Raw genomic sequence first — 21,949 nt, 5'->3', positions numbered from 1 at the left:
GCTGTCAGGTGATTATTATTTACTTTAGTTTGACATTTCAATATGAATAGACTGACGCGTGATCAACGGTTTCAAATTGTGCAAATTTATTTTGAAAACCATAGTTCTGTTCGGAATACTGTGGAACGTTTTCGCACCACGTTCACTCTTAATGATAATACGCATCCACAGAGACGTCATACAGTGCGTACAGAAGATGTTGTTGCTGTTGTTGAGCGTAGTATAGAGGAAGACCCGAATCAGTCTATATGCCATCATGCACAGCAGTTGGATATGTGTCCATCCACTTTATGGAAGATTTTGCGAAAAGATCTTGGTTTGCGTGCTTACAAAATTCAACTCGTGCAGGAATTGAAGCTACACGATCACCTAGCAAGGCGTAGATTCGGTGAATGGGCCCAAAACGATATTGCCGTTGATCCCGACTTTCATAAGCGAATTTTGTTTAGCGACGAAGCTCACTTTTGGTTAAATGGCTACGTCAACAAACCAAACTGCCGTATTTGGAGTGAAGATAATCCTCAAGTGTATGTTGAGAAACCACTATATCCAGAAAAACTGACTGTTTGGTGTGCTTTGTGGGCTGGTGGAATCATCGGTTGGTACTTCTTCAAAAACAATGCTGGCCAGAACGTTACAGTCAATGGTGACCGCTATAGAGCCATGATTACTGACTTTTTTATTCCTGAATTGAACAACCATAATGTGCAGGAGCTGTGGTTTCAGCAAGACGACGCAACATGTCACACAGCTCGTGCCACAATGGATTTATTGAGGGAAATGTTTGGTAACCGCATAATCTCGCGTTTAGGACCCGTGAATTGGCCTCCAAGGTCGTGCGATTTAACACCGTTAGACTATTTTCTGTGGGGTTATGTGAAGTCGCTAGTCTATGCCAATAAGCCTGAAACGATTGACGAACTGGAGGACAACATTCGCCGCGTTATTGCCGATATACGGCCACAAATAGTGGAAAAAGTCGTCAAAAATTGGACCTCCAGATTAGACTACGTCAGAGCCAGCCTTGGTGGTCATATGCCAGAAATCATATTTAAAATATAATGTCAAAAAATTATCTTTCAAATAAAGTTAATTTCCTGTTCATATAAAAAATAATCTTTGTTTTATTCCACTTTAAAGTTCTATATCTCTAAAAAAACACCCGTTATATGAACAATTATGAACAATATGGAAAAAGGCATTTTTAAATTTTAAGTGAAATAACCAAATTTATATTGATATGGTAGAGTTAGTGCAAGCACTCCTGACCACGGCGCAGTAGACGAAATTTGGTTTAGTCCCCACTTCCATGCGAAACGCATTGTACTATGCACTGTATAAAATTCCACTTACAATAGAATCTTTCTGCCTTAACATGAATTTGACTCCGCCTTCGCGCAGCTCCATGGTCAGGAGTGTTTGAACTATCTTTAAAGGAATCATCATCCAGCCTTAAATGTCACTGCTGAAAATTGCAATCATGTACCACTTTGATCTATTTTTGAGCTATTTCCTTTCTGTCATCAGACCACCATATTTGTGGTAGCTCTACACTTCATTGGTCTCCACATGGTCTCCATTCAAATAGCTTCTTAGTCTATGGATCATCTGTCATTCTCACTCTGTCCTACCACCTTCATTTTAGGCTGACTATCCTTTGAATGATGCCAGTCACTTTAGTTCTTTTTCTTATTTTTAACTTTGTCTCACAGAGTTATTCTCAACATGGATAATTCCAATTTCCTCTCTATCAATATCAGTTTAATGGCTGAGATTGAGTATTATGTATGGGGAGATGTCTTTTAACTTTTTCTCATAATTTTCCATATTATGCTTCCATTTTAATGTTTTTGGTTAACACAGCAAATCCCAATTTCTGAATTTTCAAATAAAAGTATTCATTATTTTCTGAATTATAGGCTGTTAAAAAAATCTTGAAACACCCTGAACAGAAAGTCTTTTTACTAATAATTCAAAGGAATAATAAATTTCTTTTCAAAGTTAATTTGATCAGTGAAAAATCTCTTAGGTATGAATTTAGGAATGCTGATATGGTAGCACAAAAATCAAAAATTAAGATTTCAAATTAGTGAAAAAGCAGCTATATACAAAGTTTAAAAATTTACAAAAATATAGAAAACCAAGAAAAAACTATAAATAAAATTTTTTAAAAATTGGTGGTATTTCTTCATCTACAAATTGTAAATATAACATTTGATTTAAAAAATGTACTCAGATAATAGCTTTTGATCTGAAATTTCCAATGTACAATAAAGAATATATTTGCCAATTTCTGATTTATTTTTGATTTTATTCTACAGATGTTTGGAAAAAATTGAGTTGTAACAGTGACTCAATTTCTTATTTTTTAATATTTTGCTTAGTTTTTATGTAATATCTGGCTACCTGAGGAACCATCCTATAAGTTGAAATTTGAAATATATATATTCATTTCAGAATGTCTGAAATGTTGTATCTCAAATTGTTAAATTTATGTTAGTAATTGAAAAATCATTAACAAGTTATTTTGTAGTGGAAATAATAGTTAACATACACTATTTATTTACATGTATTTGTATTGGTTTTTGAGTATTGCATTCAGTTTATTTATTATAAATCTACAAAATATTTTAATTGGTATAAAGAAAATCCTCTTGCAAGTACGTTAAGTTGGGTAAATTATTATTCATGGGTATACTAATCTAATATTGATTGCAGAGGTTCTGCACCTTCAAGTATTTGTCACATATTTATGCAGGACATGACATTCCGCCATTTTGATTACAATGAGAGATGAATTTCATTATAACTAATAAATTTAAATCATGTAAAATTTTAATAAAACGTGTGTCTAAAATTAAGCAAACCTTATGACTCTAGTTTTAAAAATGTATTTAGAATTTATTATAAACATTACGTCACGCATTCTTTTGATATGGGTTGGGCAGATTTGAAAGAAATGTTATAAATATCTGATCGTACCTGAATTTCTTCTACTTTCGTGTTTTATATTAAATACACTGATTATCACAAAATACACAACTTCAAACACCAAATTCAAAATCTTAAATCACGTTGATAAACAAATATTTTTCTAAAAATATTTTTGACAACTTTGACGTATTGTTTTTGTACTGACAGACAGACTCGCTCGAATGACAGGCCAGACACCACACAGTTTACTGGATCCATTACGCATTACGTTCAGATTAGTGTGAAGTTCTCGAGTTTCTCTATGCATCCATCCTTCCGAAGTTATACGAGTATATAATTAACGGAATTTAAATTTTTTAGGGTTACTCTTTACGTGTAGAAAATATTTAATTTATTTAAGATTAATTTACAGCTATATATTAATATGTGCAGCAGTATATATAGTTGTAGATATTTTTAAAATATTTACGGGTCAGCTTTTTAATAATGAAGTAGATCCTGAAACGTATTTGTTAACGCCATTCATTTTTTAGTATATTCGCCTATGGTGAATCGGTAAAGATCTAAGAGTTTTTGCCTCAGTTATTATTCATCCATATCTTTCCATGAACGTCATTCCTTATAGGTTAAGTTAAAGCTTCCATTTAAAAATCATAACATAAGCCGCGATGAAAACAAAAAAATAAAAAATGTGGTAGCATATTGTGAACATTTGTGAGGTGATAATGTAAGGTTTTATAGACATGCATCTAGTATTACTGTATAATGTAGACACATAAAAGGAAAATAACAAAAACCAAAGCAATATGATGAAAATAAAAGCTTTAAATAGGGAATCTTCTTCTGATGAAGATACTCCTGTTATACAAAGGGAGGCACAGGTAAATAACATGTTTGTCGCTATACTTGAAGTATATATCTGCATATTACTAGTCAGAACTATTACTTGTAAAAACAGATTTTCAGCATATAGATTGGATACCTCATCAACTCATATGTCCTAATTTACAAATGCAGAGCATTATTATTAAAATAGTTACGATATTGTTCCTATGCAAGACTATTCTTCTAATTGACAATTGCCATTCAGCTAATGTAGACTCTTAACAAAACTTTTAAGAATAGTGATTAGTTATGGTGACTCAATTATTGCTTATGATTGATTAAGAAAATGAAACCCTAACCCAACCATTTTAATTATTTATGGAATTGGCAGTTAGTTGATGAAAATTCATGCTCAATAACAAATCAGAACCACAACCAACAATGTTTTTTCATTCCACAGAATATTATCAACTTGATATGTCTGATAGTTCAACCACAACTTTGAAATTTTTTCATAGACAACAAAAAATTAGATTTGCTTGAAATACTAGAAACAAATTGTTTTAAAATTACAGGTTTAACTCTCAATGCACAGATATTGTGAAGTCTCATTTTTTAAACTTAACAGGAATTTAGTAGGTAGAAAAGACAGTAAATATTCCTTTAGAAAGAATTACAAACTGCTTGCACACATAAATACACTCACTGGCCCAATTAACCACCACCTTTTGCAGAAATTGTCAATCTTGGACCACATTTTATGAGAACCCTTGAGGAAAATAAAACAATAAAATTATTTAAAAAAAAAGTTGTTTATCAAGGGATGCTTAACAAAAATCCAATGTTTCAAAATCTTCAAAGAGAAAATTCAAACAAACATAATTTTGAAAATCGTAGTCTAATTTAAAAAAAATATCTGGATATCTGATTAGGGGATATTTTGTGCCACTCCTCTACTGCAGCCATCTTGAGCTCTTTGGAGGATGTAGGGGCTGGTTCTCTTGCTCTTACCTGTCTTTTAAGGTTGTCCCAAATGTGTTCAATTGGATTAAGATCCGGACTGCATGCTGGCCATGGTAAAACTTGAATCCTGACCTCATTAAGGTACTCACAGGTGGATCTTGCAGTATGGCAATGTGTATTGTCATGCATTAATCTATAGTTTTCACCAATGAATGGTGCAAAAGGCATGACATGGTCTTGGAGAACTTATTTCACATATCTTTGAGCATTCATACTACCTCTATCTAACACAATAAGATCAGTATGAGCTTCGTAAGAGATCCCTCCCCAAATTATTATTGACCCTACTCAGTAAACCACTGTTTCAGTTATAGTGCATGGAGCAAACCTTTCATTTTGATGCCAGGAAATTCTCTGACATCCTTCTGGACCTCTTAGTGCTATTCTACTCTCATCTGAGAACAGTATTTTCTGTCATTCTGCCACAGTCATCAGCATATTCTTGCACATATCCAAATCTAGCTCTACAGTGTTGTGGGAACAGTTGTGGAGCACAAGCTGGATGGAAAGCTCACAAATTTCTTTCTGCCAATCTTCTTCTAATGGTACATTCACTTACACAAACATTTCTCACCTTAAAAAGTTGCTATGAACTTCAGAGCAATTTCTCAACACATTGCTGACAATGAAGTGGCCATCTTGAATTGCAATGCATAGATGTTGGCCTTGACCTGGCCTGTCAGTGTATGAACCTGTCTCCTGAAATCATCTGATAGCATCCTGTACCATAGTTTGGAGTACATCAAGTGTATGAGTGATTCAAAGTTGGCTGTACCCAGCATCAGCTAAAGCCACTGCTCTAGCTGCATCAGTTGTAACGAGTGCCATTTTTTATAGTTACAAACAATAATCAAACACTAAAATCTCAAATTATTCAATATTCGCTCACTATGACATAAAATAACAGGAAATGTTAACATGATAACACAATTGCAACAATGTCATACAATGATTACTTTCCAAAAACCTTTTGGTGATACACATTTAGGAAACAAACTGAGGGTATTAGTGTTTAATTTTTGCCAGTGTACCTACTTGACAGAACACTAAACAGTTAATAAGCTATAGTTAATTTACACAAACAGGGTGACACATGATATAGGTGGGCAGTTAATTGTGCCAGTGATTAGTTTAAAATTTGTCTTCTAGAGAAACTGTTGAATATGTTGAAATATGAAGGTTAAAAAACAGTGTTGTATTTTTGTTTTGTTATTAAACATTATTTATTATAAAATAAATTGTTTAGTTCAGATTTCAAATCCTAAAAATCTTTTTTTTTCAAAATAAAAATTAAACATTTGCCACTTTTAGTCTTAATTTTACCACTACTACCACTTATAAAGTAAGTACACATGAGGCATAAACTTGGAATAAAACAATTTTCACTCCATATCTTATTTCCTGTGTTGCTGTCTTTTGAATCTGGTAGAATAAGCTACAATTATTAGAAAGGCTTTATTAGAAAACCACTTAGTTTAAAACTGACATTTTTTGACACAGTGTTTTGCTTTAATTTTTAGCTTTTACATTAACAACAAATGTTTCCTTTGCTGTATTCATAATTGCTGTAGTGAATATGTACATTTTTTATATTTCGCTTTTACACAATACATATTGTTTTATGTATGTAAAGTTAGCATATCCATTTTATAAGGTAAAATTCAGACCAACACTATAATTTATTGTTAATTTATTACGGAAAGAAAAGATTTATTGCTGTAGCCGTTTGTGAGAAACAGTGGGTATGCTAACTTTACAGTAAAGCTAGCATAACCATAGCCTATATCTCAGCAACGAAAAGGGGTAAAGGGCCCATCTTGGCAGCATATTTTATTGCTAATTATTTACTGTTGATAGGTATATTAACCAAACTCCAAAAGCTACTCCAACATCCCCTAACTCAAAGCACACCCCCAGAAAACCGTGATATCGAATAAAAAGCGAAGCACAAGGAATTATTTACTAATTTAGTGCCGAAGATTTATGCCAAAAAACAATTTATTGCTGCAACCGTTTCCGACATACAATGATTATACTAACTTTATGGTAAAGCAGCATAGCCATAGCTATATCTCGGCAAGAAAAAGGGCTTTAGAGCTGATCTTGACGGCATATTTTATTGCTATTTAATTGCTGCTGATTGGTATATTAACCAATCTCCAAAAACTACCCCCAGATCCCCTAGCTCAAAACACACTCCTGGAAAACTGAGATATCAGCTAAAAATTTAATTGCAAGGAATTGATTGCTAATTTATTGCTGAAGCGTTAATGCAAGAAAAATATATTGTTGCAACCATTTCCGAGAAACAATGGCTATGCTAGCTTTATATCAAAAGATACATCAGTCTCAGTACACAAGCAACGTGCAATCAGAGAGGCAGAACCAATAATCTTACGAGCAGAAGTAGAGAAGGCTCTCGACCAACTAAGAAATAAAAATCCCCAGAGATTGATGGCAGAGACTCTAAAAGCAATGGGTGAGATTGGTGTAGATGTAATACTGGATATGTGCAACATAATATGGATCACAGGTGAATGGTCTGATGAGTGGTGCGAATCAACCTTTATCCCTATCCATAAAAAAGGATCACTAATCTTATGCAGCATGTACAGAACTATTGCCCTTATTCCTCATACAAGCAAAGTCCTACTACATATAATCAATGAACGGCTAAAGAACTTTCTACTCCCAGAGATAGCCAAAGAACAATGCGGATTTGTACCAGGAAAATAAACAGAGGAGCAGATACTGAACACCAGACAGATAATAGAAAAAGCTAGAGAACACAACATACCAATGCTACTCAGTTTCGTAGATTACACAAAGGTTCTCGATTCAGTAAAATGGGATCCTGTTTTGAGTATAATGGAAAATATGGGAGTACCTAACCACCCAGTTAACCTAATAAGAAATCTGTATGTAAAACAAAAAAAGGAACTAGACAGGGCTGCATACTATCACCATTATTGTACAACATATAATGGGATGGAGGAATCACTACAGGAGGCAGAAAAATCAGCAACATGCAATACACAGATGATACACTTAGGCTAGCATCAAATAAAGTCGAAATGATTACCATCACTGAACAAAAAAAAAAGAAAAAGAAAAATAATGGTCGTTGACAGCAAATCATAATCTACCGCACATACACCAAGTGGTGAATTTCGAAATGGTAGACAGATTTGTATACTTAATAACCAACATCCCTGATAACTAACAATGGCAAGTAGACTAGCAATGGCCTGAACCGCAACAGCTAAATTGATTAAAATATGGAAAGGCCAAACAATAACAAGGAATACTAAGCTCAGGTTGGTCAATGCCCTTTTCCATTGCTACACTGTAACGAAATATTTTGCTTACCACATAGGGTATTATTATGGGGGGTTGAAAATTGGGACAGAAGTCACTGGGGGTGAAGATAGGGCAAGCAAAATAAACGAAACTTATGCGAACGGCACCCAGGGCTTATTTGGAGTAGCTGGGTCGTGGATAAGTTGAATGGCAAGGGGTCGGATTGGGGCAACTACAAAAATGAAACAAAGGGGTACTTGCATGAATCTCCTGGAACAAATGGACAAACAAAACAACAAGAAAGACCTCTAGCTATTTAAAATAAGGTCGCCGCTTCGAGGTGTCAAAATATAAAGATTACAACAACTAGTTGTAACTATTGATATAATTATTAGAAATGCAAAATATATCTTTTAAATGAAACTTAAAAAAGGGGTTATAAACTTTTTTTTTAAATAAATAAAAAAATGATTTAGAGAAATAAATCAAACATTTATCTCACCACAAACAGTTACAAAAATAAATGGCACAAATTACTATATAGATAGTTACAGAGATAAATGCCAAAATAACAATGAAACACTTACTTTGTCCTATCTGTTTACAAACTCTGTTTACAAGTGGGAGATGCTACAAAACTTACAAAAAATTGTTACAAATAAAGAAATATCTTTAAAATTAAACTATTGATAGAGAGGTTAACCTTCTTTAAAAAACCAAAACAAATTAATATCAAAAATAATAAAACGAGCTGTCATATTTCAACATTAAATTTAAAACAGAACAATTAAAATGACAGCTAACCACGACCTAAGACATATGGAGAAAATATCGGCGTTTAAGGTGGAAATATGTGATTCCACGTGCCTTTAATCTTCTACTAACTTATCCCGCCGTTATTCTGTGGGTTTTTGAGTGGACTGTATTATTTTGATTGTCTATGGTACGTAAAGAATACGAGTACCTTGCAACTAACTTTTATTTATCTACGTATTATAAGTAACACAAACAGGTAGGTACAATATGTGACAATATTCGTTGTTACACAAAGTTGTTGGTTTCACAATCGCGGAGACAAATTTTCTTATTATCACACCATACTTCTTCCGCGAGAGTTTCTAACAGACAGACTTTTTCTTGGGACCGTCGCCGATGTGTCGGGAACCGGTCATTTTTAACACGTGTTGGGTATATCGAGTTTATTGTTGGAATGAATAGGTCGTTTAGGCATAAGGGGTGGAGTGAAGTTAATGAACAAAAGGAAATATTATAACATGAAAATTACAGGGTTGTAAACAAAATCAGTTTACAACCAACATATATTTTTAATTATTACGAATTCTTAAATTTTAATGAAAGCAATTATTATTAAATAATTTATTAAAATCCTTTGTAAAAGGTATATATTTAAAAACCCAAACGGGCTATGTTAGACAAAACGTTTTCGGAATCCATATTCCATCATCAGTGTCTAGGAGTACATGAATGTAGCCACTAAATATATGGGTAAAAACCCGTTAAAAAATAATTAGTTACATTTGGTTTACAGTATTTTTATTATTTTTTAACGGGTTTTTACCCATATATTTAGTGGCTACATTCATGTACTCCTAGACACTGATGATGGAATATGGATTCCGAAAACGTTGTGTCTAACATAGCCCGTTTGGGTTTTTAAATATATACCTTTTACAAAGGATTTTAATAAATTTTTAATATATGGTATACAGCCAACTAGAGGAACGTAGATTCCTTGACAATTATTATTATTAAAAAACGTCTATTTTTACTTTGAAATTTAAACACAAAAAAAGTTACCTTGATTGAACTAATTTGCACTTTAAAAGATTTCTGAGGTTACCTTCTCTGCCACACGGTCAAATCCATCTCCAAACTGTGAAAGATGCTCTGAGACGGCTTCTTAGGACAAATACAAACTTGAGGTTGAAAGTTTGGAAAACAAACTTTAGACTGAGCTTCTTAAACAACAGGAACAGGTAGAATTAAACTGCAACTACACATTGAACTTTACAATTAACTTTACACTGCTACGCATTTTCCATAACAAAGAAACAAATAAAAAACATTTACGAATCTGAAAAAAATTCGGAAAAATGCTGAAAGCAGTTGTCTCTGACAAGGCCTCAGCGAGAGTGAGTAAATTCTTAAAAATCCTTTGCTTAACTTGGTATAAACAAAACACTAAACGGGAATATTTATTTAAAACGCAATATCGAGCGGCTTAACAATCAAAGAATACCGAGGAAACAACCATCTGTGAAATAATAAACAAACTCTAAAATGGTTTATTTTAACTCGACGATAGGAACTGAAATACACTAAAAATATTCTTCGATGTTTTCTAATACATATACGAGGGGATTTCAATATATTACAAGGAATTTACAAATGCTACAACACATGCAGCTGAAACATGAACACTCAAAAAAATCGATAGAAATAAGATCGAAGCCTTTGAAATGTGGGTTTATAGAAGAATTCTACGCATATCCTGTACAGAACATAGAACCAACATGTCAATTCTGAAAGAGCTTCATATAAAAGACAGGCTATTAAAAAAAGTTAAACGAACATACCCAATTTACTTCGGCCATATAGCTAGAAGAACGAGGATCATGGAACTGTTGGTAGTAGAAGGAGAGGTAGAAGGTGACGAAGACTAAGAGGAAGATCTCCAACATGATGGACAGACCAAATGAAAATAGAGAAAAGAATCTTTCATATTTTTTTCATACCAATTTTTATAATAATCCACTAATATTTAATATATAATTCATTGAAGATTATTAATTTTATTGGCTAGCAAGTATATAAGTACAGTATTGAATATAATTTGTTGATTTTTAGGAAGAAATTGCTTTAGAGCTGTACAACAAAGCCCTTTGTCTTCAAAATGAAAGAGGTTTTTCTGAGGCGGAATCAATATTATCCAAACTGATAGAAGAAAACATTCCTTTGTTGGAAAACAATGGAGGTCTACCAAAATCGATGTCTAATCTAAAATATTCATGCCATATGAATATTGGAAATATCTACTTAAAACTGAATAGAGTCAATGAGGCTCTGGAAAAATACTTACTGGTAAAGTTTAAGATACTATCTTTCCTATTCGTTGTTAGCTTTTTGTTCACGTATACTTAATAGCTTGTATTATATTTCCTACATTATATTTGTCTATTTGTTATTTATTTATTTACGATATCTTGCATTGTAAAGTTCAAAGTGTCAAATGACCTATACCCTTTCACAGTGTTGACCTGAAAGATATTTTGTGTATAACAGATCTAGACTAAACTTCTATGACAACATAGAATTATACATTTCTGTACTACCGTTTGTTATATGATCAGGTTATAAATTGTATATTTATGTTCTTGGTGAACAATTACCCTGTAGTTTCAGGCATTATGTTCAGCCGTTTCCTCTGTATTTTTGCAGAATCTTCAGGTGGCTCTGTCTACTTTACCTATTTTGAGATGATATCTAAGTGAGCAAACCTTTAATTACTATGAGTTAAATTTTCTGAAGATTCAAGAATATTTTGCTTACCGGACAGAAGGTTGTAATAATTTTTTTATTTGTATTTGGCCTGCAAAATGGTTGTGGTCCGATAAAGGGAGTAAGACTATCAGCAATATCGTTATTAACAATTCCTTTATGGCCTGATATTCATAATAAAGATCACTTTGTTATGCTGCACCGGTTGATTAAGAAACTGTTTGCAGTTTCAAATTGTTTTATCTGTTGGCTTGGTTATCAAACTCACTAAATATTTTGGCCGAATCGGGAAATTTTTCAGAAGTTCTTAAGCGCAAAAATCTATTGTTACAACTCATGCTTAACGGTAGCAGTACTTCCGAGCGCTATTGACTGTCTGGTGTCACGACCCTGAATAGATATTTATAGTCCTTTATGTGTTTTTCAGCCATCAGTAGAATAAGTCATTGAGATCTTCATGAATTGAGTTGTTCTAATCCATAAAATCTCCAGATATCCTGAGTATAAGTTAGGCTAAAGACACTTTTTAGAGTGATCAAGTCAAGTAGTTAGTAGATTCAAGGTACCTTGCACGCAATCATCATTAATATGGTCATGCTTTCCTCTAACTACTATACCTTGATCGTATGCATAGCTCAGAGCATGATATCCTTCTCTTTTGAGTTTTGTTACAAAATTGTTAACCGTTTCGAACATTTGATATCCGTATTTTATTAATTATGATTTTATTTGTCTTGCTCTTTTGCTATTTCCTTAATTTGTTACTCTTAATCTGGATAAAATCTATGTATGTACCTACATGTTTTTGCTTTTTATAGCTTACTCTGCTTTTTTTAACTTGTCCTGAGGATTTTTTTATATTTGCAGAATATTTGAAACTCGGCAAGATTTTGATCTATTTTTTTATTTACTTATTTTTGTCTTTTTTTGGAAACCTTTTTTCTTTTCTACACCGGTCGTACTTCAGCCAATTGACTTATTGTACATCTTCCACTAGCTGTTCTCGGGAGAGCGAGATACAAGTTCTCGGGACGTTGGTAGATCTGGAATATATAGTCTCTCAGCAATAATCTAGATGAATCTTTGATTTGATGTTGGTATACCCAGAGGCCCTTTTTTTTCAAGATAACATGGAACATTCTCATAGCAAAAGTAAGTACTGCAGAAGCTGTCTTACTGTGCTGAAGGTTCGGCTGTAGGATCTTGATTGTGGATCAGGATCAGGACCATGTCATTGAGATCTGTTTGTTTTAGAGAAGACTCCGCGGCCGGATTCGTCTCTCTACTAGTCTCCTTTATATATTTTTCTGTAGACTTAGTAACTCAGTCATGAGTCCTCTACTGAGCTATCTGTTTCGGTCTCGTGTTCCTTTTATTCGCACTAGTTGCGACGAAATGCATCCCCTAGGCACGATGGTGTTACACCTCGGGATCGCGTTACCGATTAAGCATGATGTAGGTTTGCGTATGTGTATGTGTATTTTGTTTGGACGTATGTGTGCTCGTGTGTGTTTGTGTGACTGTGTTTCATTTCTATTTAATATATCTAAAATTAATGAGATAGTTGCAGCTTCTTTTTCATATTCTCAGTGAATCAATGTTAATTTAATTATACTTTATTCTCACTCATCCTATATACTTATAAGACTTTCCTTGACGACATGGGAACTTCCCAACCCAGTCTGCCCTGCATGGAGTACTTGAGAACTTAGATTGGCGCAGTTATCGACGCATGTTCTTCATCTCAACAAGACTTATTGTTTTTATTTTATTATACAAAATTTCTGCCTTTTTGTATTAGTTAGATTTTTTCCCTTTAACCGTTGTAGTAGGTGCAGAACGCTACCCTTTCAAAAGAAAATTTGGGCGTTAGCGGGTTTAGATCTCAGCGGACAGGGGATTTTTGCGTTAAGAAATTTTCGTGTCTTCTGCGTCGGTACTCACTCGAAGCGTCACAGGCGTTCTATTATAACAAACGACTCTTTGTAAAGAGAACGAAACCGACATTACATAGTAACAAGACTCAATACAAATGTTACATAACAAAAAATTCGGCACATGAAGATGGTATATGGCAGTGGTTCCCAACTGATGGTCCGCGGACCCCTGGGGGTCCGCGAGGTATGGCTGAGGGGTCCGCAAGATATAAAAATAAATATATGAAGAGCCAGGGAGAAAAAAGATATAAGTCCATTTTGCAATTTTTTTTTAGGAGAGCGAACACAAAGTTTTTCTCTTTAAATCTTTAAAATTAATAACATATATCAAATTTTAGATTGTTAACTATAATTTTGTTTATATACCTAAAACAAATACTTTCGTGTAAGACAGATTCGGCCTCCCCTCTTCACCCCCACTGCCACTGGAACTAGATGGGACCCTACTTTGGCTTTATGCCATTAAAATGCGTCGCTGTCACTGTCTGTTTGAATTACAGTTACACCACGGTACATGTACCATGCAGTTACACAGCCAATTCGCATTTCAGATATGTCAGTCGGCTATTGTTAGTAAATTAGTTAGTTCATTGCTAGTGCGGTCCCTAACCCTGACCGTGTTGAAACGTGTGATTTTGTGCAACATTTTAAAGCTTTTTTTTTCACGGAAAGTTACATTACGCGTACGTTATGGACCGTTGGTTAAAATGTGGATCGTTAAAACGGTATAGACCTACAGACGAAGAGGGAGTAAATGCATTCAATTTAGTTATCAATCAATCAAGTTAAAGTTAAAAAGTCAATAACTCTCGAACCGAACTTGTCAGTGTCTCTTGAACCCAACTCGTCGGCGTCTCTTAAACCTAATTCCTCCAAAACCAAGATCAGTCCTGCAAAAATTAGAAAATACAACTCTGATTACTTGGAAATGGGTTTCACGTTCACTGGCCCTGAGCAGCAGCCTAAACCTCAATGTGTAATTTGCTACGAAAGCCTTTTGAATGAGTGTATGAAGCCAACAAAACTCCGTCGGCATCTTGAGACAAAACATCCAGAATCCAGAGTACAAAAGTAAGTCATTCGATTTTTTTTTTAATAAACTAGGAGAGCTTAAAAGATCTTGTAAAAACATTACTAAACACTATGGTGCAAATGTAAATGAAAATGCAACCCTTGCATCTTATGAGGTATCTCAGCTTGTCACTAAATGTGGAAAAAACCATACAATTGCTGAAGAGCTTATACTACCATCAGCAATATTTCTATGCAAGAGAATGTTGGGTGATGCGGCTGTTAAGATAATAAGTACTGTTCCGCTCTCTAACAACACTGCCCAAAGACGAATTTCAGATATGGCCAATAACATTGAAGATACATTGCTGGTCAGACTTAGCATGAGCGACATGTTTGCTCTTCAATTGGACGAAAGCACCGACATATTAAAAAAAGCAATAATGTTGTGTTTTGTTCGATTTTTGTGGGAGGACCAGATATTGGAAGATTTCACTACTTCACACAACAGCAGCAGATATTTTTACTGCATTGAATGATTTTTTCAATAAATATGACGTCACATGGACAAAATGTGTGGGCTTGTCTACGGATGGAGCAAAATCAATGGCTGCCCACAAAGCAGGTCTTCAAGCTCAGGTCAAAGCAGTAGCTCCTGAGGTGAAATGGATACACTGTTGTATTCATCGTGAAGCCTTGGTAGCCAAAACATTGCCTTAACCTTTGCAGAAGATACTTAACGAAGTAGTTCAAATCGTTAACTACATTAAAACTCGACCTCTGCAGTCTAGATTATTTTCTTTGTTGTGCAAAGAGATTGGCAGTGAGCATGAACACCTTATTCATATAGAAGTAAGGTGGCTCTCTCGAGGGAGGATATTGACAAGATTTTTTGAACTTAGAGATAAAGTTTGTGTTTTTCTTCTTGACACCAAGTACGCAGATGTCCTTACTGACTTTTCTTGGCTTTGCTCAACTGCCTACTTAGCTGACGTCTTTGAACACTTGAATGTATTAAACTAAAGTTTGCAAGGGAAAAATGTAGACATGTTCAAGGTTGAAGATAAGATCAGTGCTATGGTAAAAAAGTGCCAGCTGTGGGCGGCAAGGATTGAAAACGAGTCATTCACTAACTTTCCTAATTTGAAACAGTTCTTGGAGTCTGCAGAGCAGAGTTTACCTGACCCGATATAGATCAACGCAGCTGAGCACCTATGCAGCCTAGCCACGACTTTTAGGATATACTTCCCTGAACCTGACCCTGGCGATGGTTGGATTCGAAATCCTTTCAGCTGTCAAGCAGTTGAACAAATCCAATGCCTCACAATCCAAGATCCAAGAAGAAAAAGATACGCTTGTGGATTTGTCGAGTTGTGGTATGATGAAGGACATTTTTATTGGCGAGAAAATAGCAGACTTCTGGGCAACAGCACGCAAGCATTACAAAGAACTTGGAGACAAGGCCATGAAAAAAATCCTTCCGTTTGCAACAACCTATCGGTATGAGCAAGCATTTTCTTCCATGTGCTTCATGAAAAACAAATATAGGAATCGGCTTGACATGCGGTCGGATTTCAGTGATAGTTTCAATTTTGGAACCTAACATTACAGAAATAGTGGATTCTAAGGTTAAATTCAACGTGTCTCATTAATTGAGGAGTGAAAATTAAAACTAATAATGTACTTGTGTAGGTACTCTGTATTTTCACAAATAATTCCCAAATAGCATTAGTTTGACTTATGTTTTCACATATTTTGGCTCTTTTCAGGTAACTTTAGGTTTGTTTAGGTCTTTAGGAAATAGTGGGGGTCCTCGTCATTATAGTACCCTGATGAAGGGGTCCTTGGAAAAATTTAGTTGGGAACCCCTGGTATATGGGATTGAAATAGAAAGAAGGGTACTGTTGCTTTATTTATGCTTTCATTTCTTTTTCTATTTTAGGCATCTGAGTTGGATGGCACCGATGTGACTTTATGGCATAAGATCGGCATGTTGTCACTGGATCAGAACAAATTCCGTCAATCAGCATATGCATTTGCAAAGGTATCATGAAAAAGAAGCTACAGTATACAAGTTTCTTTAATTTTTTGTTAGGTGTTACCCAAGAACTATTGAATCTTTTTAAATAAAAATTTAGAAATTATAATGGTACATTCAGTACTATTTTTTATACATATGGCTATAAAAAGGATACTCATAATACAGTGCATTCATTTTTTAATCGGCCAATACCGCATCACGTGGGAAAATCGGTCTGTAGTTAAATCATCTAAACCGACTCCACTGTACTGAAAAACTGAAGAGCATGACCTACGATTTATTTTTATTTATAATTATTAAACTTCGTACCGCCTTAGAATTAAATAATGTGTCTAAGTTCAATAACTATTAACAGACAACCAAAAAATAAATAGGTACTCAAAAAAATTATGTAAAAAAAAGTTGTATCAATTTAATGCTTTCTGATAAACATTATTTTTTGTCTTTTTTGATGTGCATAAATATACAACAATGACGATTTTCCTACGCGCGAAAACACGAGGTTTAATTTTCCGTATGCGAAACATGGAAACTCTCAGTTGATTCCTCAAACTTCGAACAGTTGGCTTTGTGTCATTGTCATTGCAACACCCAAAAGCACGGGAAATTTAAACGTTTAAAATCAAATGGCAGGTTCGTTGGAATCATCGGTATATGCTAGATCAATACGTCCTCTCCTTTGTATTTTTCCTTGATATCGTTGCCTCAATGAAATTATTCATTAGCCTTTTCATAGTCGTGTGCATACAGAACAGGGTGGCGTGTGCATACAGAACAATCTCTGCTGAGGCGTTGGTAGTTATCACCGGGAGTATTCTGATGCACGTGCTAGTGAAGGAAAGAGGAAGAATATACGAGAGAAAAAATGAAGACAGCAACAGAACGTTTAAAAAAGAAAAAAGGGAGGGGTCCATAATGGTGTGGTAAGAGGAATGGGACGAGATGGGAAGGGTGGCGCAGTGGATGAAGTCGTTGATTCCCAATCTGAAAATGGATGGATTGCGGGCACCGTCGTTTGGATTACTTCCTGACGCAGATGTTCACAGGACATGGTTGCTTCAGGGCATACCTTTACAGATTTGGATATTTGGATATACTCTATTGGTACTCGATATATGGATAAATGAGAGGGGAGGGAGCAAGAATATAAGGCAGAATGAGAAGGGGCAAGATTGAGCATGAAGAGGGAGGAACAAAGGGAGAGAAGAATTCAGTCGTAGTGAGAAAGTACTAGAGTGCGTGAGAATTGAGCGTTAATGAGAGATCGGGTGAATGCCGTGCCAATGTTGCGTCCCAATTAGGGCGATCCGGCCGGTAATTCACCACTGTGGAGGGTGTTTCTTTAGCAGGTAAGTCCTCGACTGTGACATGGAACGAAATTGACTGTGAAAAGGCAAATGAATAATGTCGTTGAGTATTGAGGCTTTTGATTTTTAACTTTTACAATTTCCCATACTTTTGCAATGCGGAAGTGAAGTTTAGAAGTGGAATTAGAGCTTCCATATTTCGCGAATGAACAATTATTAAATTGATTCAACTTTTTTTATGCATAATATGTTTGAGTATTTTTGTTGGTTTCTTTTCCGCTAATTTTTTAGACACATTATTACGTACGAAGTTCGCCGGGTCAGCTATGGATTGTTATTTAACCAGGAGGAGTAAACTAAAAAGACAGATTCACACCCAAGAAAGTTACTAGAAAAGTCACCAAAGACATCTTCTTTTTTGGTTGATTATCTCGGCCTTGCGGTAATTCAGTAATCAGTATCGGACAACCTTACACGTCGATTCTAACCTAACTTTGTTTATGTTTGAATAATAATTTTTTCCAATTCACTTCCAATATATATTTTTTTGTTTTTCTAATTACAATAAATAAATGTTGAATTGTTATGAAGAAGTTGAAGAATTTTTAGAGTTTATTTATCACATTGTAGAAGAAAATCGTCCGGAACGTATACGAAAGCGATATATTCGTCATAAAATTATATCTAAAATCCAATGGAATTTTACAATATTTCATCAGCGCATTAACTTAAACAACAAATATTGTATGCTACTTTATATGAATATAACCAGTTTTTATGGGATTGAAATTATTATTTCATTCTTGAAAAAGAAGCTGTGTACTATCTGTCGTACAGATGTTTTAACTCTTTCATCGTAACTCGCATGGATAGAAGGTCGACCGCCAATATTTGTAGGACATCTTACTGTTCCAGTCTGCTTATATTCCTTAATTGTTATGTAAATAGTTGAATTCGCAACAGCTAAAATTAGCACATTACTTTAGTAAGTCTTGATTTTAACAATAACTATTCTGCAAAACTAACCTGTTGCCTGTTTTATTTTTGCTACCATGGCTGTTATTTGCATTCCAGGATTTTTATTTTTATTTGTCCAATTTTTATTTGTTTGTACATGTTTATAATGCATTGTTTTTCATTTGATGATAAATGACCCAAATCTACTCGGCGTTTTTTAAGTGGAGAAGGATAATTACCACTAGTACTTGGCATTGAATCCATATTGTTATCTTAATATCACTAATACGTCGCTAAATAGTTCTGAAAAGAACTGGTTTTTATATAAATGCAAACGAACAATCTAAAAATAAAGGAATAATGCAGAAAATACAAAAAATTGTCGATATAAATTTTGAATTTTAAAATTTCATAAATGTCATTAGTGTCAAAATGTCATATTTTAGTGGAGTAAACTTGCCTGCGGTTGGACCAATTACAAACAAGCATTACGGCGCGTTTGAATTACTCCTCCTGGTTAAAAAACAAACCATAGTAATTATATAAAAATAAAAACATTTTTTAGGTCTAATATTGTTGTGGTGTGTTTGCAAAAATCTTATCTTGATTTATACTATTTATTTATATTAACAAATTAACTTCAACCTGAAACCGGAAACGTGTATTAAAGATTTAAAATGATAAAAAAATATTATTTGTTAAACGCACAAAATTGAAATAACCGTTAATTTTTCTGATTTTTTTTTAATATTCTTTGCAATTTTTCATCAACATTAGCTATTTGTACTATTTAAATTTATGTATTTTTTAATTTTAGGGTCTTGAATGTAGTGAATCACATTGGCCTTGCCTAGACAAACTCATATCTGTTTTATATGCAATAAGAGATACAGTCGCGTGCCTGGAATATATAGGAAAAGCTTTAATGCTAGATCCTGATTACAGTAAAGGATTAGTATTGAGGAAACAAATTTATAGGGACAATCCAGCTACAAAAGAATATTATAAATTGTATAATCCTGAAAGGTGAGGACAAATTCCATTTTTGGCATTAAATATGATTTCCATTCAACATGTTGTTTTATTTTGCTACAAATATAGAATTTATTGATTATATTATTTCGATATTTTAGCATTTGGGAACCACCTTTAGATGTACCAATCGATGAAGAAGACGAAAAGAGTTTCCTTGAAGAAGCACAAACGTTATGTGATAAAGTTACTGCAGTAGAAAAGTCATTCGAGTCGAAGCCTTTGCAAACTATTGCGCTTCCTAAAACTTTGAAAGATTTTACGTGGTTGTCTCTAACAGAAACTATTATTTTCATTCATCAGTACTTAGCAGATCATGAACTGGTATGTATGAAACTGCATTTGATAAAGAATGCGTTATATTTTTAAATAATACATAGTTCTGGTAATTTTTTCTTATATCAATTTCAAGTTAAATATTGAATTTATGTAGGATTAAACCACAATTGATTTTAATGAAAATTACATTTTACATTTATTTTTGATGTTTCGATTTCCACTCCGGAAATCGTTTTCAAAAAAAATTAATTAAGAAGCGCTTTGTAGAATTTGACATTGATTTACTTGGTCTCGATTTTCTATACACAATTTAAAGAATTTTACACCAAACTTATGCCGTTTATTCTTTATACAGTATCTTGCGAATTAATGGAATCATTGTGACATTTTTCAATATTCACAGTTGGCAACACTGACCAAGCATTAAAAACATAACCCTACTTTTCTCTCCCTTTTATTTTAGGGTATTTTAGGACATTGCCCACTAAGTTTGTGTTGTTTTGTACTATTTTGTGTTGTTTTCAGTAATTAGTGAGTTTGTTTCGTTTAATTCCATCATGGATATTACGCCTAGAAAGCGTGAAAAGATTATCACGTTAAGTGAACACACTTGTGTGTCACAAAGAGAAATCGCAAGAACGTGTGGAGTGAGTTAGGGGGTAGTAAGCAAGATTTTAAAGTGTAAATAAGAAATGGGATCAATGGATGTAAATACGTTAGAAAAATGCGAAAGAAAGAGAAAAATAACACCAGCAAATAAAAGATTTTTACTTAGAAAGAGCAAATTGGACCCAAGAAAATCAAGCCAAGAGCTCCAACAAGATCTAGCAGCTTCAGGTGTAGTGATTCATGACTCAACTGTTCGGAAAAGACTTTTAGAGAATGGTAGGACAATGCGTCCACAGAAAGCAAATGATGGAATTTTTCAAAAATAAGAAGAAGAATGTTTTAGATTGGACCGGTAATTCGTCAGACCTCAACTCCATTGAAAATTAATGGGTTATTTGTAAAGCTAGACCGCGCAAAATCGACTGTACTACAAAAATAAAAATGGTAGAAGCGGTCATCCAGATTTGGTTTCGAGATGAAAGGATATCTGGTAACTGTCAGAAGCTCGTAGAACCTATGACAAAACGGGTAAAAGCAGTGATTGCAGTCAAAGGGGGACATATTTCTTACTAAATAATGTAAGTTTACTTTTATGGTTTTGTCAGAATATAATTTTTTTCTAAATAAACTGTTTTTTTCATTAAAACAGCCTATGATTCCATTAATTCGCACAGTGCTGTAAATTGTAGGAAAGATAGCCGACCACGGAAGGAGAGTAAAGTTTCGTCTATACAAATGTTACCGGACGGCATTATAGCGTTTTGAAATTTTTGTCTGAAATGATCTATTAGCGGTTTTATCCTCTGCAGTCTTGTGGAAATATATGCATTTTGGTTATCAGTAAAATGCCAATTATTCAGAAGAAGTTCAAATTTGTTTTTTGACATGACTTATTTTATTTCATTGGATAGGACATTAGTAGACCAATATGAAGAAAGCTTGACATTTGAACAAGTCCAATCCAAATTTTTAATCCCAAAAATATTTTTAGTTCATGTATATTCGTATCTTTCCACTTTCTTATTCGAGCTTTCGGTTAAAATTCTTTTATAGCTTTTTGAGAAGCATATCTCTTTGTCTCGTTGGCCATCATCGTAAGAAGACTTCCGTCCACAAATAGGTAAAAAGAAATCTGTTGGTGTTTTCTCTCGCATAGTTTCCGTAGTATCAGTTTA

At 34.1% G+C, this 21,949-nt stretch overlaps 2 protein-coding genes across 4 annotated transcripts in view; one reads left to right on the top strand and one right to left on the bottom strand.

Moving 5' to 3' along the window:
• The window catches only part of Socs36E (Suppressor of cytokine signaling at 36E), a 76,372-nt gene extending 73,219 nt beyond the window's left edge, over positions 1 to 3,153 (bottom strand). The window contains exon 1 of the mRNA XM_072543549.1: positions 2,983 to 3,153. The gene's annotated coding sequence lies outside the window, so the exon portion shown is untranslated. The remainder of the gene's footprint in view (positions 1 to 2,982) is intronic.
• Positions 3,154 to 3,266: 113 nt separating this feature from the next.
• Positions 3,267 to 21,949, top strand: part of LOC140450088 (uncharacterized) — a 134,152-nt gene continuing 115,469 nt past the window's right edge. For 2 of the 3 annotated variants that reach the window (XM_072543524.1, XM_072543533.1), the window contains exons 1-5: positions 3,267 to 3,815; positions 10,951 to 11,184; positions 16,492 to 16,593; positions 19,672 to 19,880; positions 19,988 to 20,210. In XM_072543524.1, coding sequence (XP_072399625.1) covers positions 3,741 to 3,815; positions 10,951 to 11,184; positions 16,492 to 16,593; positions 19,672 to 19,880; positions 19,988 to 20,210 — 843 coding nt within the window. In that variant the 5' untranslated portion in view covers positions 3,267 to 3,740. The remainder of the gene's footprint in view (positions 3,816 to 10,950; positions 11,185 to 16,491; positions 16,594 to 19,671; positions 19,881 to 19,987; positions 20,211 to 21,949) is intronic. The other variant, XM_072543515.1, reaches the window with a different exon arrangement.

Source organism: Diabrotica undecimpunctata, chromosome 1 (assembly GCF_040954645.1).
Source record: "Diabrotica undecimpunctata isolate CICGRU chromosome 1, icDiaUnde3, whole genome shotgun sequence".
Classification (NCBI taxonomy): domain Eukaryota; kingdom Metazoa; phylum Arthropoda; class Insecta; order Coleoptera; family Chrysomelidae; genus Diabrotica; species Diabrotica undecimpunctata.
The sequence above is the reverse complement of the archived record's forward strand: the minus strand, read 5'-3'. Positions and strand labels throughout refer to the sequence as shown.